General features: G+C 42.9%; 1 protein-coding gene across 5 annotated transcripts; it reads right to left on the reverse strand.

Annotated features, from left to right (window-relative positions):
- Positions 1-709: 709 nt before the first annotated feature.
- On the reverse strand, positions 710-24231 carry EIF4EBP2 (eukaryotic translation initiation factor 4E binding protein 2). 5 transcript variants are annotated; one of them, XR_009005649.1, is made up of 5 exons: positions 23777-24231; positions 9074-9259; positions 7409-7487; positions 4477-4518; positions 1093-4024 (listed from the first exon to the last, which is right to left on the reverse strand). XR_009005649.1 is itself a non-coding variant. In XM_007167735.2 (4 exons), exons 1-3 carry the CDS (start codon positions 23919-23921, stop codon positions 7456-7458), a joined length of 363 nt encoding a protein of 120 aa, XP_007167797.1. In that variant the 5' UTR covers positions 23922-24230; the 3' UTR covers positions 710-1056; positions 7409-7455. The 5 variants fall into 5 exon arrangements, 3 of the variants coding, with proteins under 3 accessions (XP_007167797.1, XP_057386803.1, XP_007167796.1); XR_449796.2 differs by adding an exon at positions 710-1056 and having other exon boundaries at positions 1217-7487; positions 23777-24229; XM_007167735.2 differs by lacking the exons at positions 1093-4024; positions 4477-4518 and adding an exon at positions 710-1056 and having other exon boundaries at positions 23777-24230.
- Positions 24232-25576: the final 1345 nt, after the last annotated feature.

Here is a 25576-nt window from a genome sequence, read left to right on the forward strand (position 1 = left end):
CTCTCCTTGGCTGGGGAAGTGGGCGGGCCTGGTACAGGGAGGAGTGGAGAAAAGGTAAAAAGCAGAAGCTGGGAAGCGGCTGTGACTCTCACACAGCAACACAGTCGGGTTAACCTCCATCATGTAGTCTCCCCTTTTACTAGCAGTAAAAGCCTTATCCCTCTATCCTAAATTGCCTTTGAAGTTGATACCCTATTTGCCTTTGGGGCAAAGTAAAGGATGTATGAAATGGCTTTCAAGATTATCTTCCCTTGAAGAGATTATTTCGTCCTTCTAGGGGTCACACAAGCCTGCTCCACTCCCAAACTTGCACATTCTGGGGAAAAGCAGACCCAGCTGACCCACCTCTACTTGTCACACCAACTGAGCTGTAACTGAGCTCTTGACATACCAGCCACTGGGCTAAGTGCTTTCCATGATCCCACCTGAGCCCACAGCCACCCAGGTAAGACCTACTTCTTAACTTAACCCTATTTTAGAGGACACCAAAGCTTAGAGAGACTGGGAATCCTGTCAGAGAGAATGTGGCTGCTACTAAGTGGTACAGCAGGAATTCAAGCCTGTCTTACTCCAAAGCCTGTGCCCTAAACCTCTACGCTGTTTTGTTCTGTGTACCTGTTTACACGGTCCACAGGGTTCTTGAAAGGACAGGATTCTTGCTCTCAATACTAATATGTGAGCCTCACTGGATTAATAATAGCAAGCAATGTGATGCTCACGCAGCAGAGTCTAGTTTATTTTCAGACATCAGATATGATGGATTTCTAACACGTGCTCCTGAGGGGCAGAGGCAGCCCTCGTCAGGAAAGCTGTTGCCTGGGCTTCCTCCAGGCTGGTACCTAAAGAAGGGCCTTCTTGGGTGCATCCAGCCCCAGCATGTACGTGTTCACCTCCAAGCTCCTTCGGGAAGGGACACATCACCTCCTGGCACATACAGGGCCAGATGGACAAAGTGCTCCGTAAATGTTGAGATGAACTGACACATGAAGTGGCCAACTGCCTTTGCCCATCTTCCTCACCAGGCAAGATGCCCAAAATGTATCAACAGGATTTCACCTGAAATTTAAAAAAAAGAAAAATTAAAACACCAAGTTGATACTCAAGATCTTTATTGATTCAAGTGTAACAGCAACCGTTGGTGAGAATTTAACTTTTCCCCTAATTTCCAAACACTTGCTGGTTTGGAAGGACAGTTAGAAAAACAAGAAACAAAAACCTGATCACGGAGTCACACAGGACTGCCTCAGGACTGCGTGGTGCCCTCTGTTCTCCATCCACGACAGTGCAATGCACAGGCCGGGTAAGGGGATACCCACATTAAGGGAGACGAAGGGAAGACCAAGGAAAGCACTGGCAGTCTCCGTTTTTCCATTCAGAATGGATGGAACTGGGCCACTGGTTGCACAAAGACAGGGAAGAACATTTTTTTTTTTTTAATATATAAAACATTTTAAAGATGCTTAAAATGGACACCCGAAAAATGTGAGTGTCCTCTGGGCTCTCCAAGACACCCTCTTGAAGGTTCACCCCTGGGTAGCAGAGGGTCTCCTCAGCCAGGCGGAGAGATGGGCTCCACGTCCAGGCGGAGGAAAGGCACTGGCTCACAGTCCTCAGTGACGGGAACAGACACCCGGAGCAGGGTGCCTCACCACACGGCTCGCCCCTCATCTCCCGTGTTACTCCCCCGCTCTCCTGGTTTCAAGTAAAAACGACCCTTGGCCTGGGCTTGGGTTTTTTGTTTTGTTTTGTTTTAAAGATTGAGATGGAGAGGAAGGGGGTACATTGGGGCAAGAATGGATATTCTGTGCTAGATTCATGCAATCTCAGGTGTTCAGGAATTTTGGGTTTAAGCACCGGCAAGAGCTCCCTTTGGAAATTTCAGTGTGGCCAAATGATTATCAAGCACTGCAGCATCTCTCTGCCAGCCTCCAACTCTTAGAAAGGTGGCAGAGTGAGAGTTTAAATACCCCAGGAATGTGTTTCCTCTCAGTACTATTTTCCATTTGGGATCCAGACAGTATGGTCTGCCAGGGTTGCAGGCAGAGGAAGCAAAGAGAAACCACAGATCATCTGAACAGGGACTTGAAAGACTTCTCCTAAATCTAAGCTTTGCCAAAAGGTGTCAACTTCCAGGACCAGCCCAGAGAAAGAAATGTAAATTCCAGAGGGTGGGAAAGGTGACATGAATGATTGTATCAACCATCCTTAATCTTCAATCAGAAATGTCTGTGAGCAAGCCTCAGGGAAACGCCAATACTCAACTGGAAAAACATGACTGGAACAGGAAATGCCCCTGGGGTATAAGCATTCTAAAGAATTGTGACCCAACTGCCTCAAGATCTGATGTCATCTTTTATTAAAAGCTGGGACAGAGGTAAAGAACGTGGTGGTGGTAGGGATAGTAATGTGTGGTAACTATGCCCCCTTCAAAGTCCAGACAGAAATTGCCCTCCCAAGGAAACAACTTCTTTAAAGCAAATACTACCCCCTCCTAGATGTCATGGGCAGGTAAGAGATTGGGTTTCGCAGATTAATAAATAGCTCCCCTTATCATGTAGTCCAGAAACATGATAAGGGAAAGTTTTGACCCAGAGAGAAAAGCACCGGGCCTCCCGTCTGGAGGGGAATGTAAAGGGCTGCGGGCCCAGGCTTCAAGCAGCCAAGATATGTGATACCCCTAAGGTCTGACAGACCCAAAGAGCTGGTAACCCAAACAGCAAAAATAAAAGACCACCTATTTTGACTCCACCTCAAAATCAGATGGAAAAAAATTCATTTGAAGGTGCTTTAAAGATGAGTTCCTTAATTCTGGAAGAAGTACCTTTTTTTTTTTATAGCTGCCTCAGCAGCAATGCTTTTTTATTCAAGTATACTCTAAAGCAAGCAGGTCTACAGATAAGAAAATGCTGGGAAGAGCTGGAGCATAAATCCAAACAAGAATTTGCATCCTTAAGATGTCTGAAATCTCTAAAAACTTGGCACGGGTGCCAGAAACACATAGCAGACATTCACTAAACACGTGTTGAACTGACAAGCTTCATCTAAGTTTTTCTTCAGGGTGAAGACAGCATTGGTTCTCTTTAAGAACCCATTTCCATCAGGAAGCCCAGGATGAGGTGGGCACGCAGTTAACCTGCAGTGGATTTAAAGAACAATAAAGCACAGACAGACATTTTAAATTCCCAGATGTTCCCTACTTATTGAGAAGTGGCTTCTTGAGTGAGAGACCTGGCCCAAGTCTGCTTCAGCTGGTGTGGTTTGTGAGAGCAGGTGCCAAGCATCGACTCTGGTGGGGACCTGGCTTCTGGATGCTCTCAGCTATGTCACCCTGAATCGCAACGGTTAGCTTTCCTCAGCCCCGTAACCCAAAATGTAATTCAAGTTTGCTCCCTTTGCTTAACAACCCTGACTCCAATTAAGTCCATCTGAGTGGCTCAACTAGAAGGATCCAATTCCCTTTGTCAATTCCTGGCTAAAGGAGAGAGCGAGCAAGCAGTATTGAGTCTTAGATACCAAGCCAAGGACTTACAAAGAAGCAACCTTGGGCTGCTGGTAGTATACACCAGGCAAATGTATAGATACATTCTCCTGGGAATTGCCATTTCTTGCCTCCCCTCTTAAAACTGGCAGTAGCCATGGGGAGAGAATCCGTTTTTCATCTGTTTGTCGATGCACGTCTTAAGAGAACTGTTTTCAGTAACAACACCTCTCTCAGTATATCATCTACTTTAAACCTACCCCTCTTGTTGACCTGGTTTCATCCTCTATTGGGGGTGAGGTGGTTTTAAAGTATACCCAAAATTCTTTGATACCGCTCCATGCAGTAGGTGGGGTGTAACTCCCCTCCCCTTGAGCGTAGGCTGGCTTAGTGGCTTGCTTCTAAAGAACGGAATACGAAGGCGTGATGACGTGTGCTTTCGGAGACTGTCATAAAAGGCACTGCAGATTCCTCCTTGCCCTCTTTCTCTGGGATCACTTGCTCAGGGGGAGCCAGCTGCCATGCTGTGAGGACACTCATGCTGCCCTAAAAAGAGATCCACATAGGAAGACACTGAGGCATTTTGCCAACAGCCACAAAGAAAGCTCAGAAGTGGATTCTCAAGCCCCAGGTGACTGCAGACCCCGCTGACATCTTGCCTGCAACTTCCTATGACCCTGTGCCAGACCCATCATGTGAAGCTGCTTCCCAGGTCCTAACCACAGAAACTGACAGATAATGTTCGCTCTTTTAAGATGTTAAGTTTGGGGGTAATGTGTTAAACAGCAATAGATAACTAACGCAGATGGAAGGACAAAACTCTTGGCTTGGAAGCCTAATAGCTAGAAGCCAGCTTCTCTACACTGTGGTCTTGAGAACACAATAGCTATTTCAACAGAATATGAGGAAGTGGTGAACTCAATGCACCACACTACGAAGGAGCTAGAATCATGACAATGCATGTCTCCTGCTGGAATTTGGACAAGGTCATTTCTCACCGACATGGATTGTCCCCAGAAGTACAGAAACATGGTTTTCTCCTAAGAAGAAAAGTACAAATAATCAATAAGATTTTAAGAACCGCCTCACTCAAATGCTACCCTAAGGGGGTTCCCTTTCCAGGAAAAAGCCCAGAGAGATTATTCATTTAGGGCTTCAACTGTGAGATTCCTTCCAAACATACAGGAGTAAACCACCTACTGGATTCTGGCTTGCCCTGAAAATGATTCTATGAGGCATGGCACAAAGGTGTCATCTGTTGGAAGTTCATCTATTGCCTTGTGAAATTACCTTTGAAATGCCGATTTATGGAGGCCACAGTATCTCTAGTAGCAGTGGCCTCCAGGAAGGAATTGCACCAAGCAGATGGAGGTCGTTATAGAGATGGCTAAAGGATTGGGCGGCTGCTATATTATACAGCTGACACTCCCAAGAAATACTAGAAATATGGCCTCTGATTAGAGGGCCACATGCAGCAGTTCCTCAAGATAGCAAAAAAGGGGAACATGGCATCTTAAGACTACTCAAGCTGGCATGTTTTAAATTCATTCCCCGTCTCTCAGTGAGGAAGCCGAGTTTTCATGTGCAGCAGTAAAGAGCAAACAAGGGCGCGTGCTTCTGCTGACAGCCCGACTACTCGCTGTAGTGGAGTCAGACTCCAGAGGATGCCCAGGCCGGGCCCTGAGGAGGATGAAAGCGTCACTCCCAAAGAATCAAGCTCCCAGGGGACAATGAGGTCCTGAGCAAGCTTCTCATGCAAATTACCAATGCACCTTAAGTTGTTCCAAGAATATGTAAAGTGAAATTTGGAGTTTAATTAAAATCAGAACAGAGATACATTAAAAAGCAAACAAAAAATACTTTTCCATTCATCAATTGTTGAGACTGAAAGCATCTCCAAAACTCTGGAGACCCAGCTTATTCCTGAGAGACATCAACCATCACAAAAGGTTTCACTTTTTGAACTCTTCACATTTTGTAGCAGAAAACAGAACAAAGTTCCTCAGACATCCTTCCTTCTTTCTGTCTAAAATGTATTCGCAAACAGGGTCTTTTCATAGTTCAAAAGAAAAACAGCTTTCTATCTTAGCCAACTGGCCTGTTACTCTCACCCTGGGATCTGATCTCTTAATAAGAGGGTTCAGGGCACCAAATCCAACCAGAAATTCCCAGGACACCAGTGGCTATTTTACTTGTCTTTCTATGAGGGGAGTCACTCTCCCAGGATTACTGTGCCAGTCAATAGGACCATGGGATGGGGAATGAAGCAGCAAAGGGTAAGGGAAAAGAATGAGGTTTCCATGAACAACCCAGGGAAGGCAGAATGGTCCAGTTTCACAATCCACCCACTACAAACTCCAAACATGCACACCCAAAACTAGAGCGAGAAGGAAAGAGCTCGTAAGGGACTAGGGAAGACAAGGGATGGTGACATGGAACAGCAGACTCGCCTACGGACAATTCTCACCTTCCTAACACCGGAAGATGTGTAATTAAAAAGTTGCTGTTCAAAACTGTACTGAAAACATCTAAAAATAGGTCTGTACTCATCTTAAAAATAAAAGGTCACTCCTCAGTTAAGAGGAGTGACAGGTATTATCAGATACCAACACTTGAGGTATCCTGGATGTACATATGAAAAATGGCCTGGCAGAGATAAGGGAGGGAAGGAAGGAAGGCGGGAGGGAGGGAGGGAAAGATAGGGAAATTCAGAGTACCATGGGAAAGGTAAGAAAAGTGGAAGGAACGCATTTTTAAGCCCATGCTTCTCTATCTCAGCAGCCAAACAAAGCAGGTCCACAAAGGAAAAAAGTTTAGTTCTTTTCTAAGAGCATTCTGAAAGTCAACTTCAAACTCAAAAATCACAGACAACAAATATCACAATGCTCACTGGACTGAAAAACAATGACTACTGAGCCTGGGTACTCAAACAGTTCAATGTCTTCCGAGGTCATTCCTGGGTATCATCCTGCAGAGGACTATAGGGTTGGCCAAAAAGTTCATTCTGGTTTTTCTGTAACATCTTACGGAAAAACCAGAACGAACTTTTTGATCAACCCAATACATCGGGCCTTATCCAAAGAGCCTCTGTCCTGTCGTAGGGACCTGCTCCAGGAGCAGGAGAAATCACGTGGATAGCTCAGAGTACAAAAGGACTGCAAGCAACAAGATGCAAGCAGGGAGGGATGGGAGAAGGGGAGGAAAGAACAGCTGGTGACCAAAGACCCCCTTCTGATGTAGAGTTAAGAAATGTTTGCACAATTGTGATAAGTAAACGAATGGGAAGATGCACTATAATACTAAAGACAGAAGACATTCCTCCCAGAGGAAGGAGGGGAAGTGGACCTCAAAACAGTGCCCCAGGGTAATGCTACCAGAGATGTACAAACAGCGTTCTGTCCCCAAGGACAAACACCTCAAGGTAAAAGAGAAAGCAGCTCTCTTCCTGTTTACCATTTCCCTCCAATGGTTTTCAAGACCCCAAACCCAGACTTTTGCAGCAGTGAAACATGAGCAAGACAGGGAGGAGAGACAAAGGATAAGAACAGGAATGATGCTGAACCTATCAAACCTCCATATCACTTCCCCAGACTTCCCAGCCAGCCAATTATTGGTAGGCTGGTATTTGATTTGGGATTAAAAAAAAAATGGGGGGAAAAAAAAATGGGGGGAAGGGGGAACCAGAGGTTAACTGTTTTCCTCTGTGGGCTGCTTAGTTCTACAGAAATATGCCAAGGGCCTTCAATCTGTCTAACTGGGAAGGGGAACAGGAAATAGGGAGAAGAAATGGTCAGATGCAGCTCATCTTTGCATCCTTTGGCACCCGGAGAAGGAGCAGGGGAGCAGGAGTAGGAGACTGCAATAGGGATTGCTGGTACTGCCTCTTCTGTCTTTGCATTGTTGATCCTATTGGCCAAATCAGGTACACACGTGTATCAGTGTTGCTTGCTGCTTTTCTTCTGATCCTCGCAGGACAGTCAGATGTCCATCTCAAACTGAGCATCATCTCCTGGTTAGAATGAAGAACAGAAAAAGTTAAGCACGAAGAGAAAAAGCAAAACAGTTTTAACTATCATTCCCTTTGCACAAAGGTCAAAAAGGAATTCAAACTGTCCCATTCTCTGCAGCCTTGAAACAACTATTCTGCTTTGCTTTGGCTAGTCTTTTTAATCTGGGGGAAAAACAAGAATGGCAGTCAAATCACCCACAGGGAGGAGCAACTGGGGGAAAGGATACAAGTGAAAACTTTCTGAGTGTCCCTTTGTCCAGAGGTTGACCAAACGGGAGCTCCTGGGGAGCACCTGGCCATCTATCAAGTCAGCACATTCTTCTGGAGGCTCTGAACTTTGGCCCTGCTCTGAATCGACACTTTGTCCATTAAAAACTCATTTGGAATTTGAGGAGGCAGAATGCTGGCTCGTGTAAAAGGGTCATGGAGTGCAATCCAAGGTGTACTTCAGGAGCTGGCCATTTCCACAGACACAGAGAGGACTCATTAATAAACGTGTGTGTGTGAGTATGGGGGAGTACTTACTGAAATATTACAGGCAGTCCTGGAAAACGGGGTGAAAAACCATACTGCTTTTCCCTACACCAGGGGTCCCCAACCCCCGCCCCCGGCCACGGACTGGTACTGTGGGCGAGTGAGAGAAGCTTCATCTCTATTTACAGCTGCTCCCCATCGCTTGCATTACCGCCTGAGCTCCACCTCCTGTCAGATCAGCTGCAGCATTAGATTCTCACAGGAGTGTGAACCCTACTGTGAACTGCGCATGTGAGGGATTCTAGGTTGCGAGCTCCTTATAAGAATCTAATGTCTGATGATCTGAGGTGGAGCTGAGGCAGTGATGCTAGCACTGGGGAGCGGCTGCAGATACAGATTATCATTAGCAGAGAGGTCTGACTCCACAGAGACCATAATAAATCAACTGCTTGCAGACGCATATCAAAACCCTATCAGCGAGTGGCAAGTGAAAACAAGCTCAGGGCTCCCACTGATTCTGCATTATGATTGAGTTGTATAATTATTTCATTACATATTACAGTGTAATAATAATAGAAATAAAGTGCACAATAAATGTAATGCACTTGAATCATCCCAAAACCATCCCCCCATCCCCCCAGTCCATGGAAAAATCGTCTTCCACAAAACTGGTCCCTGGTGCCAAAAAGGTTGGGGACCGCTGCCCTAGACCACAAAAATGACGTTCTTCTTGTAAGAAGCAAGGTCTGTTTCCTGAGGGTGATGGAAATGGGAACTATTAAATTGTTTTGTTTCTCTGTGTGTGTGTTATCCCTAGTCCAACAAAGCCCAGGTTCAAGAGGTCCTCTTTGGGATTTACCAGTCCCTGATTTTGGATTCTTCCTCACCCCCCAACCCACATCTAGATTAGATTTGGTTATGGTTTAGAAGTCAGGGTTTTCAGAACAATTCAATAATTCAGTAAGCCTTGGTGAGGGGAGTGGGGGGAACCTTAGAGACATATGACTGAATACCAGTTATAACTGAAGCATCAACATTTTTTCAACCCACAGCAGACTGACATTCGAATCCCAGGGCTACCCTCTTGGTTCCTAATACCAGCATTCTCTTACCAACTGCATGCTTCCTGTCATGATTGTTCAAGTTGTTCAAATTGTTTACTTCTATTTTGGAGTCTTCAATTAAGGTGCTGGGGCTGGTGACTCCTGGGATATTGGGCAGATGGCAGGGCGGGGTCTGAGCCATGGGAGAGTTGCGACGATCCAACAGAAACTTTCGATCATAAATGATTCGAGTTCCTGGAAAACAGGGTTTAAAGAAGACAGAGTTTTATATCCTGTTTCAAATATAATTTTAGGACAAGGAAAGTAGAAATTTACCTTCACTTTCCTTGCTTTGAAAAATAAGAACTTAGCAACAATTCAAAAAGGCAGGACTTCCCTGGTGACGCACTGGTTACGAATCTGCCTGCCAATGCAGGGGACACAGGTTAGAGCCCTGGTCCAGGAAGATCCCACATGCCGCGGAGCAACTAAGCCCGTGCGCCACAACTACTGAGCCTGCGAGCCACAACTGCTGAGCCTACGTGCTGCTACTGAAGCCCGCTTACTCTAGGACCCGTGTGCCGCAACTACTGAGCCACGTGCCACTACTGAAGCCCGCACACCTAGAGCCCATGCTCTGCAACAAGAGAAGCCACCGCAAGTGAGAAGTGCAAGCACCACAACGAAGAGTAGCCCCCGCTCGCCACAACTAGAGAAAAGCCCGCATGCAGCCACGAAGACCCAATGCAGCTGAAGAAAACAAACAAACAAACAAACAAAAACAAACAAAAAGGTAGCTGAAGTTATGAGGAATGAATCATTCTGGAGAGCAGAAAACTTAGTTCAATTTTCGAAAAATGAATAATTTGAACTATTTTGGATGGAAATTTTTCTAATACAGATTTTAAAACTTTTTACCACCTTAAACAGAAAACCAACCCTTTCTTGATGAATCTGGTTATTATGAAACTCATTTATTATACTACATTGTGACCTAGGAAGTCTCAGGGCCTATTCAGTTGGTGCTCTGTATTTTCCTTATACTGAATAGGATTCAGATAGCCAGGTTGTGCTTATGGCCCTCCCCACCATGGTTTCCTTGTCTCCTCCCTCACTGTTTGGCTAAGAACCATCTTTTTTCCATGTCTTAGTTTGGTTGCCCTAACCAAATACCACATTTTGGGTGTCTTACACAGAAATGTATTTCCTTACAGTTCTTTCTCATTGTGTCCTCCCACGGGGGAGAGGGGAGCAAGCTCTCTGGTGTCTCTTTTGGGACACTAATTCTATTGTGAGAGCCCCACCCTCAGGACTTCATCTAAACCTAATTACCTCCCAAGGCCCTATCTCTATATATCATCACATTGTGGGGGTCAGTGCTTCAATATATGAATGGGGGGGAGCACAATTCAGTCTACAGTACACCCTTTACACCCATTCTAACTTGATACATCTAATCTGTTGGGTTTGGAAATTGGTGATCTGCTTATTTTAACACTATGTAAAATAAGAGCAAGTAGGCTGGGAAGGAGCCTGATGGTTTTCCAATGAACAAAGGGAAGCAGCTTTAGTGGATGGATTTTGTTGTGTCACCCCCCACTTTTGTCCATGGCTAGGTTTCAGAAGGGTGAGATTTCACTGTGAGATGTTCTTACCAATATTCATGTTGCAAGTCGGAACAAGATTATTCTCACTTCTGTAGTACACTAAGCTTGGAAACTCTGAGGTGAGGTGGTGAAAAAACAGCACAGGATAAAAGCAAGCTTTCTATTTCTAAATTATATATTAGCAACAACATAAACATTAAAGAATTATAATTGAACCAAGTAGGAAATAAGTAGTAGAAATTCTACCTAAATGTGTCAGATATAAGAGAAACTTTGAAGAACGCCTGCGACTTTGCAGAGGCAATAAAATACATTTTTTTACTTCTTTGGGATATAATTCATGTACAATTCATTCAAAGTGTGTAATTCAATAGTTTTTAGTATATTCATAGAATTGTGCAATCATCACCACAATCTTTTTTTTCTTGGCTGTGCCATGAGGCTTTCAGGATCTTAGTTCCCCGACCAGGAATTGAACCTGGGCCACAGCAGTGAAAGCGCCGGGTCCTAACCACTGGATCCCCAGGGAATTCCCACCACAAACTATTTTAGAACACTGTCACCATCCCCAAGATAACCCATATACATTTAGGAGTCCCTCCCCACGTTCTGCCAACCTCTCCAGCCTAGGCAACCACTGATCTCTTTTCTGTCTCTATAGATTTGCCTATTCTAGACATTTCATAAAATACAATCATGCAATATGTGTCTGTTTATGACTATTTCTTTCACTTGCAGGTTTTTAAGATTCATTCATGTTTAGCATTTATCAGTACAGCTGACCCTTGAACAATACAAGTTAGAACTGTTTTTCAACAGGAAGTACTGCAGTACTATACAGTCAGTGTTGGTTGAATCCATGGAGGCAGAGGGCCAACTACAGGTTACACTTGGATTAACCCCCACGTTGTTCAAGGATCAACTGTACTTAATTTCTTTGTATTGCCAAATAATATTCCATTGTATGTATAAATCACATTTTATCAATTAACCAGTTGATGGACATCTAGGTTGTTTCCACTTTGAATAATGCTGCTATAAACATTCCCTGGTGGTGCAGCGGTTAAGAATCCGCCTGCCAATGCAGGGGACACGGGTTCAAGCCCTGGTCGGGGAAGACCCCACATGCCGCGGAGCAATTAAGCCCGTGCGCCACAACTACTGACCCACGCACCTAGAGCCTGTGCTCCACAACTACTGACCCACGCACCTAGAGCCTGTGCTCCACAACGAGAAGCCACCGCAATGAGAAGCCCGTGCACCGCAACGAAGAGTAGCCCCCGCTCGACGCAACTAGAGAAAGCCCGCGTGCAGCAATGAAGACCCAATGTAGCCAAAAATTAATTAATTAATTTTAAAAAATCAATTGGCCATAATTGTGAGGATTTATTTCTGGACTTCCACTGATCTATGTGTATCCTTATGGCAGTAATACACTGTCTTGATTTGTAACAACTTTTGAAATCAGGAAGTGTGAGTCTTCTAACTTTTTCTTTTTCAAGATTGCTTGGGCTATTTTATTTTAGGTCTCTTAAAGTTCCATATATGAATTTTAGAGTCAGCCTGTCAACTTCTGCAAAGAAGCCAGCTGGGATTTTGATGGGGATTGTGTTGAATATATAGATAAATATGGGGAGTAGTGCCATCTTAACAATATTAAGTCTTCCGATCCATGAACATGGAGTGTCTATTTATATAGGTCTTCTTTCTTTCAACAATGTTATCTAGTTTCCACAGTATATGTTTTGTGCTTTTTTCATTAAATTTATACCTATGTATTTTATTATTTTTATGCTATTATAAATGGAATTATTTTCTTTATTTCATTTTTGGTTTATTGAAAGTATATAGAAACACAATTGGCTTTTGTATGCCAATCTCATTTCTTTCAGCCTTACTAAACTCACTTATTAGTTTTAATAGTTTAGTGGATTTTTAAGATACATTTGGTTTCAAATGCACACAAAGTAAACAATTCAGAAGAGAAGACACCCTGAAGAACTAGGACCTTAACTGATGCTGTTAATGTTCTTAAATATGGCCAGGGAAAATATGGGTACAAAACCACAGTATTTTAAGTGTTTGAATTTTAGATCACTGCAAGCTGAAAAAATTAACTGTAGCAGATATATAGCAAAAAAAGGGAATCAACATGTGACTAAGGATTCTGTGGTGTAATTGAAAAGCATTTGACATACAAGAAAACAAAATTATTAAAAGAAAAACATAAAGACCTGACTATGAATAAAATGCCAGGGGAAAAAACCCTTTATATTTCCTTTTTAGGATATTGTGTTTACTGTGAAATTATATGAATTCCAAGACAATTAAAAACCTAATATTCAGGGTCTCTTATACATGTGCATAGACACATTTTTCTGAAGCAAGAACTTCCAATAATTCAAATTTCAACTGCCAGCCACATTTATGTCAGCCCAATTCAACGTCAACCAATGCATCCACAACTAACTAAAGAAAAGTTAACCATAAATTCTTAAAGAAGGTTTAAAAAATCCATAGCTTGAGTATAACACAATATTAAAATGGAGCATGATTTTAATAAATTGATGGAGTGTTAAAAAAAAGAATCTATTTGACATTGACAGTGGAAACTTTTTCTTTCCAGTGAGTGTTCCATTTCCTTTTCTATGAAAATCATCATACTCCTTGGTTTTATATTGAAAAGTTACAAAATTCATAGTATCATATATGCTATTTATTGATTTTCAATGTTTACAATTAAACCATAATAAAAGTGAATTATCATAGTTAAGGAAGAGTCTGTAAATATTACAGACCTTGATATTGTAGAAAATAATGGAAAGGCAGACCTACTAGGGAAGTAGAGGCAGGACAGGTAGATAGTATAATCTCATATGGTGGAGTTAAAACTATCAGATTGAAACACAAGAGGTTTAACTATAGTATTTAGAGTTTTAAAGGTAACTACCCAGAAGAACCAAAAACGATAAAACAATCTACAAAAATTGGTAAATGGAGAGAGAGAAAATGAGAGGTATAGAAAGTAATGAAAGCATATAGTGTCCTATATGCCTCATTTTCATAATAGGGAGTCAACAGTATCATCCAATGTTAAGAAATCAAGAAATTGTGGTATACATATATTATTTACAGTAACAGTAGTGTAACCAATAAAATCACTATAAACAGAAACTGTTAAAAGCAGCAGTCTCTTGGCATTTTTGCATTTTATGTGCTTCTGTTCAATTTTTCTTTTTCTATTTTGTTTTTAAAACTTGCATATATTACTTTAGTCTTCATGTTTGGATTTCAAAACAAATAGGAATCTTTAGATCTAGGTTAACATTAGATATCTATAAACGTTCTTCATCCCTTGGTGACGACTTTTTCAGATAAATCTAATACCCTGACCCAGCACTTTCTAAATGCTGACATTACTAGGAAAACATGAGAGTAAAACTCAGTCCCTTTGATGGAGAACAGAGAGGAGGAAAAAAAAGCTTCTATCTTTTGATCTAAAAGCTAGTGATTTTCAAATGGCAGGGAACACAAGAGGGTGAATGAATAAGGCCCAAAATTATGCTTGTGAAGATGGTTAGTTAGTACAGAAACAAAGTCATTCAAGCCTAAGGGCCTCTTTCAAGACCAAGTAGCTTAGTTTAAATGATAATTAATCCATATATTAAGCTATATACACCCAAGAAATTGTATAACCTGAAATAAAACCACCTAGACAAAGTCCGCTGTAACATGGTTAACTGACAGGGTAGTAGTTACTATACTTTTGCAGGGTCCTGACCATAAAACTGTTTAACTAAGGCTGCTTCCAGAACTAGAATTAAGCATCCACTCATGCAAATAGACAGTTTAGAAAAAAGAAACAATAAGTAACTTGCCCAAATTGAATAGCTTGCATAGCTGGTGACAAAACCCTCCAAGAAGGCTGAGATGAACCTACACCCTCCTAACAACATCCTAGGCAAGCAGGGAGAGTGTAGGGTCAAATAGGGCTTCCCTCAGGGGACTTTAGCCATCAAAAAGGAAACTCTTTCTCAGAAAAGCGTTAGTGGACTTCCCGCTTACAATCCTTAGGCCAGAACTGAGTCAGATGCCTGCCAGCCCAGACACTGGGGAAGCCATAGAGTAGTCAGGGTGCATCTTCTGGGGCTTGGCACACTACCACTTTAAAAAAATGAGGGAATCTGGGGTAGCATGGAAAAAGAGTGAATGGCTGTTGGGCTGGAAACCAATAGAGTCGGTCATGTCACGTCTGTATTTAATATTTACCTAAATTTAAATCCTCATCTTCCATAGTAGGAAACTGTTAATATCTAAAACTGAGAAATAGCATTAAATCATGTTATTCAGAAATCCAGAGGTAAATGCTAGAAGAAATGGCTGAAAGAGTTTAAAATGGTTTCTCTGGGGAGTGGAACTGGAGATGAGATGGGGCATGAGAATGTTGCTTTTTGTTATTAGCCTAATACTATATGACTTTTAAACTTTACTTTCATAGTTATAAAAAAAATGCAAAAGAAAAGGGTGATTGCATGAATACTGAAGGCATTTTGCTAAGTCAAACAAGTCAGTCACAAAAGACAAATATTTTATGACCCCACGAATATGAGGTACCTGGACTAGTCAAATTCATAGAGACAGAACATAGAACGATGGCTGCCAGTGGCTGGAGGTGGGCAGGTAATGGGGAGTTATTGTTTAATGGGTATGAAGTTTCAGTTTGGGAAGATGAAAAAAGTCCTAGAGATGGATGGTGGTGATGGCTGCGCAACAATGTGAATGTACTTAATGCCATGGAACAGTACCTTAAAAATGGTTGAAATGGTCAATTTTATGTTATGTATATTTTACAATAAGACATATATATGATTTCAGACTTCTAGCTTCCAGAAATGTAACAGAATAAATTTGTTGTTTAAAGAAGCCCCCACCACCAATTTTTTTTTGAAGACCAAGAGAAAGTGTTAAAAAAAAAAAGCAAAGCCCATTATAAGGCATCGGGGGAAAAAAATGACTCAAAAAGTATTTGCAAATATAAATACATACGTAACAGACCAACACTAAAGCCATGAGGAAGAAGGTATCCTTCAAATCTAGAAATTAAAACAACAACAACAACAACAACAAAGCGCTTGGCAAGTAACTTTAGCATTCCATTAGAAATTCCTGACATTCTCCATCTATGCCTCATGTAAGGGCCCACCAAGAGATCAGAAACAGATACAAGATGAACAAGCAGCAAGTGTTTCCAATACACTCAGAAAGGTAGTTTGCCGCTTTCCCTCTTTCCTCCCGAGTCCCTGTCTCTCCCAGTAATAAAAAGGGAAAATAAGAAGTTAAAATACAGAAAGGACTTACAAAAACAGTGGTTTTCTTTGCTTTTTACTATTCCAGCTTAAGAGGGGTGATTAACAAGGTCTGTGTTTGATTGACTGTGTTAGAGAACATTCTTGAATGAACTACAGTTTTAAACATCTGTTCTTCATGGAGGCTCTGGATGAAAGGACAGACTCCTAAAAGCTCTATGCCAGATAACCCAGAGGAGGCTAAAAGCTGCCTAACCCAGTATCCTCCAGGGAAGTTGATGGTGGCCAAACCACATTTACTGTGTACAACCATCAAATCCCTAAAGTGCTAATAAAACCAAGAGAGGGACAATTTTTACATCAAAAAAAGGCACAATTGGAGCCGGAGGATATTATAACTTAGTATGGCTAAATAATTACGGCAAACGGAAGACATCCAAGGTTTGTGAAAAGCCAATCCTTATTGTCCTTTGATTAACTCCAATAAAGATTAATAACTCCAATAAAGATTTCCAAGATATTAATGTCAAAGGATGGGCTCCCTGCCCAATCACGTAGGACACTGCCATAGTAGAACACACACCTAGGCTGAAAGGGAAGTTGATAATGACTATCTTCCTATGCAGAAGGTCCAGTGCTAGAAGAGGCTTTAGACAGCATCTGGCGGAAGCCTGTCATTTTACAGATGGAGAAACTAGCATCCAAAGAAAGATCACACAGTGACACAGGAGCCAGGAGACAAACACAAATAAGCAAGGTACTCTAAGCAAATCTAGCTCTCTTGAGTCTTGGTTGCAAAGTGATCTGAAACAAATGACCTTTTTAGTTAGTACCAGGTCCAAAGTGGTATACAAAACACAAACTAATCTCAAATAAATGCCAACTGATGTTAAGTCTATCAAAATGAAGTACATCAAATATGTCCACGTCTGTTTGGGCTTGAACATTCATCTTGAAATAAATTTTCTCAGGAAATGCCTGGCTCTGATTCCAGGAAAAAGCTGGCTGGATCTGACAGACTGTTGACTGCATCCTGGATCAATTCTTTGGATTAGATTTCACAGATGTTGTGGTTCAGCCTCTGTAATGTTAATAATTAATGAAGGCTCGCTCACTGCTTTGGTATGGGGAAAGCACTCAGATTCAAGCCTGGCTTTCATTCCCACTTCTTGTTTTCCTCAAGTTCACTCCTCTTGGGCACTTAAAAAAAAAATAAAAACAATGCATATATACATATCAATGTCTTCTACTTTTACTCATAGTGAGGAACTCATCAATAAAGTTCATAAGAGGCAAAGAAGCCTACTGGAGATCACTGGTCTAGGTCACTTTTTTTCAGTGCTGCTTCTTCATAATGGTTCTAGGAACTTATCAGACCAGAGAGTGGTTTCATTTCAATGTAAAAGCAGCCCAGCTCTAACATAAACATTCTCTGGTAACGATATGAGCACCTTTCTCAAGCTCAAAGGATTAATTATGACATCTTAAAATGAACCACAAGCCTCTCAAACTTTCTGATAGGTACCTCTTAGAACCTAGAGAGCAATGGTCTATCTTCACCAGTCCTCACTTCTGCTATAAACAGCAGGCCATTTCTAAAAAAATTAAAATTGAATGAGGTATTACACTGATACTAAAACCAGACAAAGATACCACAAGAAAAATACAGACTAATATCCCTTATGAATACAGATGCAAAAATTCTCAACCATTAGCAAACTGAATTCAGCAACATATATAAAAAGGATTATATTCCATGACCAAATGGCACTTATCCCATGAATGCAAGGCTGGTTCAACATCTAAAAATAACTAACATAATACATCATAACAATAGAATAAAAAACAAAAATCACATGATCATCCCAATAGATGCAATACACACACACATACATATATATATATACATATATATATGTATATATGTATATATATATATATATATATGCATTTGATAAAACCCAACACCCTTTCATAATAAAAACATTCAACAGACTAGGAATAAAAGGGAACTTCCTGAACCTGATAAAGAGCATCTATGAAAAACCACAGCTACCATCTTACCTAATGATGAAAGACCGGAGGTTTTCCCCTAATATTGAGAACAAGTCAAGGGAATCTGCTGTCACTCTCTTGCCATTTTTGTTCAACACTGTACTAAAGGTTCCAGTTCTAGCCTGGGCAATTAGGCAAGAAAAACAAAACAAAATGGGGCACCTAGATTGATAAGAAAGAAGTAAAACTATCTCTATGCACAGATGACTGTGATCTTGTATATAGATAATCCCAAGCAATCTACAAGAATTGAATTGTATTTTCCAGTTAATTGATCCTTGCTTGTTAAGGATTTTACTTTTAAAAACTACTCAATGAAATGAACAGCTTCAGTTGTCGGGGCATTTGTTCTAAGGATCTGAAAGATCATTTATTCAGATATAAACATTCATAGATTTCTGAGCTTCTGGCTTCAAACTGTGGCCTGAGTATCAGGTGAAGAGGTCCTTTAAAAACGAGCCACACATCAGATAGATAGCTGCTGGGTGTTACAACACAGGTTTTAAGGGATCTTTGCAAAACAAAGTTCTGTGATGAACAAATTTGAAAATGGTAGCCTAGGCCTTACCTATTCAATAAGTTGAATGACAGCAAGTTTCAACTGACTTTTGTTCTATTATAAATAGATTAGCAAAAATCTTTTAAACATTAATTTATTCACCGAAAGACTTGGGAGCCAAGAAAAAGTTCTATCCTTCACCAACCAACTACTGTCCTGCTCAGGCTCTCTTCCTCTCCAACCAGATGAACTAGCTTTCCCACATTAACTTTACCTTGTCTGATCTGCAAATCTTTTTTTTCTCATCACAGCCTTTACTTTACTGCTGATTGGCAGTGAAGCATCTCCTACAACATTATTTACTACTGTAGCTATTTGAGTTCCAAAAATTATTTTGGCTGATTCCATATAAAAATAAAAAACCTGACATTCCTTAGTCATTTGTTATGACATGTCCACACACCAAAATATTTTTTTGTCCATACAAATCCATGAAGCCTGAATATTATTCAAGACAATATCGAAAAATTGAAAGGACATGATCTGCAAATCTTTACACTGTCTCCAAACCATGCAAGACCCCTCCCATAAAATCATCTTTAAGACTCCAGTCCTCACAAGGTCTTTGCGGAACAACCCTGGTAGTGCCAATTTACAGACTCGTCACGTTTCACCCTTCCCGTTTTACACACAGGCCTCCGGAGAGCAGAAGGGAGTTGTGCACTATCAGCCTGGACGAGCTCTGTCTTCCCTCATCAGGCTGTGACTGACATGGAGCAGGCAGAGGCACTCCCTTCCACACATCGCACTGCTATATGCCTTGCGGCTGAGGGCTGCTGCCTTCCCAGGCTCAGAATTCAGTCCCTCATCAGCAAACATGCACCCAACACAAAACTAAGCTGCATCTTCTAGTACATGCTTTGGCAGCTGACGAATATGAGACTACAGCCAAATCTGCTCCGGAATGACAACACATGTTAATTTTTGTTACTCTGAGATAAGTAAATGCCATCTTCCTCAAACACAAGGCAAAGTGACTGGACAACTTGCAACATGTTTTTCACACACTTCTCACATGTAATCATGAAGTCCTTTGGTTAATAACTGAAACGAGAGAGGCAAATAAGTACACTTGCTGGTTCAGAAGTTTTTGGCCTAGAATAAACTCAGCCCAAGGTCACTGAATTAGAAATTTTGTAACAGTGAGAAACTGGCCTTCCTTCCCCATATCTACACAGAGCTCTATTCATTTCTCCCAAGAAAGGAATCAGATTAACACTCAGGACTCCCCCCAAATACTCTTACTTTATTATGGCTCACTCCAAGTGGATTCTTTTCCCTTCTTCCTGTCTTCTCCTTTATCCCCAGACCCTTCCACTGGCCTTCAGTGAACCAATCAATCACAGCAACTCTCCAGCTGGCAGAGAGGAAGCAGAGTATGAACAAGATTTTAGACCATCATAGTTAGTTCCCCTCTGGTGCTCTTGTTATGGCAACAGCATACTTTTCCACAGCTGATGAGGACGTTATGCAGGAAAAGAAAGGCAAAAAGAAAGGCTCAAAGAGGTCTCTATGTTTCTGCTCATTCCCCAGAGCACAACCCTCCCACAGGGACAGTTCAGAACTTAAAAAAAATAAGATAACAAAAAGCATCGCCATTAGCTAGCATTCCAGAGGTCGAAGAGTCTTTTTAAATGTTTGTAAACTTCCTTTCCTAGGAAAATACGCATCTTAAGACAACAGAGGAAAAAACTGAACTAGGTATCAGGACACTAAATTTGCGACTACCCACTGACATTAATTAGCTGTATGACACTAACAAGTTACTTAATTTCTCTCAGTTACAGAATGAAAGCATTAGGTTCCTTCCTAATGTCACAAAAGTGAAGGAGACTGCAGTAACTTTACCTTTCACTGAGGCCAGAAACAGCTTCTCAAAGTTAGAACCGAACATCATTCATCCCCATTCCTCCACAGGCAGATAAAACAAAACAAAATAAAATCCAAGGGCATTTTGAATTTACTCAAAAATTTTACTCTTCCTTAATGAGAAAATGTACACTTCTAAAAATATGAGAAACAGAAGAGGTTACAGCAAGTGTGTTTTCACCCAACTCTCATTTTCCAAACCACAGGAAGGCAATTTTGAGAAACCTTTTCAAGGGTGAACTGTATCCTCTGTGGGGAGAGATGTTAAGTTCACTGTGTTGTGAATGTCCTTGCCCAGTCTGATCATTTAGGGCATTCAGCACATCAACTGTTATCCTGGAATGCTCTGACATGTGTATGACACTCCAGAAAGTTTCCAGAAGTTTGAGACAGGAAACTCTAATCCCCTTCCTTCCTACTAAATAGATTTTTCAATACAAGCCTTCTATCGCTTTTCTAAATGTTTTCAAGTCTGAAATATATGTTAGCACTCGACTCTTTACAAGTTTTTTTTTTTAGAACTAAAAAGCTTTTCCACCCTTAACCCCCACCAAGATTTTAAGACCATTCAGAGCAAAGACTGCACTTCCTACTTTTGTCTGTAGTCCCCTTTTGTGCAAAGCACTGCACTAGACCCACAAAACTCACTTAAGGTACCTAACCGGATTAATTCAGGTGCCTAGAGGCGACCAAATAACAACCCTGGTTCAGGGAAGGAAAATTACATGAGAGGAGAGAGGGAAATGTAACAAAAGAGATGAACAAACCATCAGAAAATTGGAAATTTTCCAAAGCGGGGGAAAACTAAATCAGTAAGTACTGAAAATCTAGGCGGCACTGAGTTAATTGCTATAAAATAGTGATTAAATCCAATCACAACAGTGCTGTATCTTATAAACACATTATGTAAGTCTTTGTGTTAAAAATTTAAAGATGACAATGTGCTCTACCAATAAATATTGGTTCAATGTAATAGATGAGCTAAGATGACAAGTTTTAAATCAGAAATTAAGAAGTGTAGAAACTGGGACTTCCCTGGTGGCGCAGTGGTTAAGAATCCGCCTGCCAATGCAGGGGACATGGGTTCGAGCCCTAGTCCAGGAAGATCCCATATGCTGTGGAGCAACTAAGCCCGTGTCACAACTACTGAGCCTGCGTTCTAGAGCCCACAAGCCACAACTACTGAAGCCCGCGTGCCTAGAGCCTGTGCTCCGCAGCAAGAGAAGCCACCGCAATGAGAAGCCCGAGCACCCCAACGAAAAGTAGCCCCCGCTCACTGCAACTAGAGAAAGCCTGCCCGCAGCAGCAAAGACCCAACACAGCCAATAAATAATTAATTTTTTTAAAAAAGTGTAGAAACTATCTGGAGACAGGGTCAGTGATATTTGAGAAAGCAGTAGTGGCTATGTACACAGGGAGGAAGGATAAATGAATCAGTATTTCTGGCAGAATCTTTCCAAGCACTGTAGTAACTAATCCAGACTATGAGACAGGCTTCTATCTTTAAGTACACTTAAAGACTATGCCCTTACTTTAAAAGCATGGTAGCCTGGCTGTCTGAAATATGCCAAAAAGGGTGTCCCTGTGACTCTTCCCTCAGGGGAATAATGATTAATATACAGCTAAAAGTTTAGTTCCTTCCTCAAAGAAATAATATCTGAGTGCAGTTGCTACTATGACATAAGTTCTGAACTGCTGGAAGCACAGGCATTACGGAATTCACAAAGAATTCTGGAAGAAGTTATAAATCTCTTTCCATCACCTTGGAAAACAGTATCCATTTCTTAAAAGCTGTCAGTTCAAGTTCAAGACAACCCTATCTGGAGCAGATTCTGATCTGCCAAAATCTTTCACAATTAAAAGGCAAGAAGATTTCAGCATGCTCAGGGTCTGGCCTTGAACAGATCAGGTCAGAAGGGAGGTTTCTCCAATGAGGTAAGCCACCTCACTAGAAACTCCACTGCTCTGCAAAGTTATAACTTCCTTAAGCCCAGTTCTCCACACTTATTGATGAACTTCTCCTGCCTGGGTTATTTAAAAGTCTTACAAGGCAGCCACCCCACCCCTAGAGTGGCCTGGCTGGATTCCTCTGTAGAGCTCTCTCCTAGATTTTTATCCCCTGTTGGCAAGGTCTTCTTACTCTACCGCCTTGCTATTGTGCAACCGATTAAAGGATCGCCCAGGCCTAACTGCAGGGGATTGGTTGTAGTACAACTGGTGAGCCCAGCCCACAAGAACGAAGCTAGCAATCTTGCAGACTGCAGGGGCTGCCAGCCAAGTCCCAACCCTCTAGCCAGAGGCCGTCACCAAAAGGCAAAGTTACGAAGTTAAAAATGAAGCACCATTCCCTTCATAATGTCCCTCAAGATCATCCAGTCTCCTCCCTCTGGAGAAAAGCCCAGTGACGGGAAAGACAACCTTTGAGCTCCCTTTTCCCGTGACCAATTAATTCAACGCTCTTCACCTCTACCCCAGTGTTCTTCCTTGTAAACAGTTTCTGGTCGTACTTTGAAAAGCAGTGTTCAGAAACCCCGCTCTGCACTGCCCCTCCCCCAGGATCAAGCAAGCCCCCCAGCAAGGGTGCCCTGCTTGACAACGCCCTCTTCAATCTACCTCCCAAGGCGGCGCCGCCAAAACTCTACCCTCAAGGCTGCCAGCGCTCCTCTCCCTAGCCTATTACTTGAGCATTATTTTATCACTCCTCCTCCAGCCTGGGGACTCCCCCAACCCGCGGGGCCTGGTCCAGCAAAGTAAACAATGCTGTCAAAGCAGGATAACACTGGGCGAGGCTTCCAAACTCCGCATTCCAGCCCCCTCCTGGTGTTCTAAAAGCAGCAAAACAAGTCATCGCAGCGTCCCAGGAGCGACTTACTCTCCCCAACTTCCTTTCTACAAAGGCCCGGGAGACAGCTCCAAAATCAAGCGTCAGTGTACACAACTACACAATTTGTAAGAGGCAGAGGTAATGCGGAGTGAGTGCACGGCCAAATGTAGACGAATTTGCCCCGTAGCAGGAGGAGAGAGGGCAGAAAACTGGGTAGAGTGCGTAAACCTGCCACGAAGCGGGAACAAGGGCTTTTTTTCGCTACAGGAGAGCCACTTCCCAGAGTGGGCACGCACTGAATCGAGCTGCAGGCGGGAGAGAACGCGAAGTTAAGGTTCCCGAAAGCTGTCTCACGGGGGCTTTGGTGGGGCTGCGGCGGAGGGGCTGTGGCGGAGCCGGGGAGGCCGGAGCGGCCAGCGTGGACACGCCCTGAGTTAAAGGACCTTGGCGGGAAACTGAGGGGACACCGCGGAGGCTGGCGCGGACGCGCTCGGGAGCCGGCTGCAGCCGCTGCAGGCTCGGGTGAGGGCCGCGCGGGCGGCCGGCGCTCACCTCCCGGCGTGGTGGAAAAGAGCGTCCCCCCGGGCGTGGTGCAATAGTCATGAGGTAGCTGCGCGGCGTCGCTGATGGGCACGGTGCGGGTGGGGATGGCGCGGCTCTGGCTGGGCTGGTGGCCGCTGCCGGCGGACGAGGACATGGCTCTGGGCGCGGGCTCTCGGGCTTTGTCCGGCGGGCGGACAGGCGGGCGGGCGGCGGCGGCGGCGGCTGGGGGCCCGGGCTGCTCCGGCTGCTCCGGCGGGCGGAAGGGCGGGCGGGGCTCGGCGCGCTCCGCTCGCTCCTCGCTCGCTTCCTCTCGCTCCCTCGTCCCGCTCCGCTCCCGCCGCCGCCCTCTCAGCCGCCGCCGCCGCCGCCGCCCGTCCCTCCGGCCTCCGCCAGCAGCCTCAGCAGCAGCAGTAGCAGCAGCAGCAGCGGCGACGACGACGACGACGACCGGAAGCGGGCGAAGGCGGGAGGCAGAGGGAGCTCGGGGTAGCTGGTCGACCGGATGTGACGTTACGAGGGGCGGGTGCCGTGCGACGAGGCGGGGCTGCTGACGGGGCGGGGCTTAAGCCCTGAGGGCTGGACGCGAATCGGGCAGAACCTATGTCAAGTGTTTGTGAGCTGCGTGTCGGTGGACACGGAAAACTTGCGTGTTTTTTTTTAATTGCCAATCAACACTACTTTCCTTGAGCCGACTTCTGTTTCCTATCCATCTAAACAAAAGTGTTATTTTACTTGTAATTGCTCAATATTAAAAATAAGCAATGCATGCATTTATTAAAAAACACAGCAGAAAGGTTTACGATGCCACCTCTCCCAGTTTCCCAATTCCCCTTTCGAGGGTGAACCACTGGGACCAGTTTATTGTGTATTCTTCCAGAGACAGTCCTTATATACAGACATAGTGCAACATATAAACATTAAGAAAATAAAGAAATTAATAGCTGCCCATGTCACATGAGTGAGTATTGTGTTAGAGATAAAAGAAACTGAAGTACAGGGGAAGGTTAAGACCACGAGGTACCTGGAAAATTCAAATCTGTAACACTTTCTTTCCTCTAGGGATTCTCAAACTTTTTGATGTTAAAATTTACATTTTTGAAAAATTATTGAGGATACCAAAGAGCTTTTGTTTGTGTGGATTATATCTGTTGATAATTACTCTATTAGAAATTAAAACAGAATTTTTAAATGTTTATCAATTCATAAAATAATGTCATCCCATGTAAACATAATATTTTATTTTTAAAATTATATTTCCCAAAAAAATTAGTGACAACTGGGTTTTTTTACATTTTGGCAAACATTTTAATGTATATGTAATAGGAAAGAGCTGCAATCTCACATCTGTTTTTTTTTTTAAGATTTTTAATATATTTATTTATTTTTGGCTGTGTTGTGTCTTCGTTGCTGGTTGTGGCGAGCGGGGGCTACTCTTCATTGTGGTGCACAGGCCTCTCATTGTGGTGGCTTTTCTTGTTGCAGAGTATGGGCTCTAGGTACGCGGGTTTCAGTAGTTGCAGCATGTGGGGTCAGTAGTTGTGGCTCGCAGGCTCTAGAGAGCAGGCTCAGTAGTTGTGGCGCATGGGCTTAGTTGCTCTGTGGTATGTAGAATCTTCCTGGTTCAGGGCTCGAACCCGTGTCACCTGAACTGGCAGGCGGATTCTTAACCACTGTGCCACCAGAGAAACCCTCACATTTGTTTCTGCATTCAATCTGTTGTGTTGATTCAAGTATAAGAAGAAAACTGAGATTCACACAAGTATGTAGTTGAAAAAATGGGAAACTAACAGGTCCCTGGAAGGGGTCTCA

The sequence above is a fragment of the Balaenoptera acutorostrata genome, chromosome 16, assembly GCF_949987535.1.
Source record: "Balaenoptera acutorostrata chromosome 16, mBalAcu1.1, whole genome shotgun sequence".
Taxonomy (NCBI): Eukaryota; Metazoa; Chordata; class Mammalia; order Artiodactyla; family Balaenopteridae; genus Balaenoptera; species Balaenoptera acutorostrata.

What these genes read in the sequence shown, in the direction of transcription:
- EIF4EBP2 (XM_007167735.2), bottom strand. Translation starts at nt 23,921, where the DNA reads ATGTCCTCGTCCGCCGGCAGCGGCCACCAGCCCAGCCAGAGCCGCGCC. An exon ending in CTTTTCCACCACGCCGGGAG is followed by an intron (nt 9,260 to 23,776) that starts GTGAGCGCCGGC and finishes CCTGTTTTCCAG; the next exon opens with GAACTCGAATCATTTATGAT. An exon ending in TGACAGGAAGCATGCAGTTG is followed by an intron (nt 7,488 to 9,073) that starts GTAAGAGAATGC and finishes CATTCTAACCAG; the next exon opens with GAGATGATGCTCAGTTTGAG.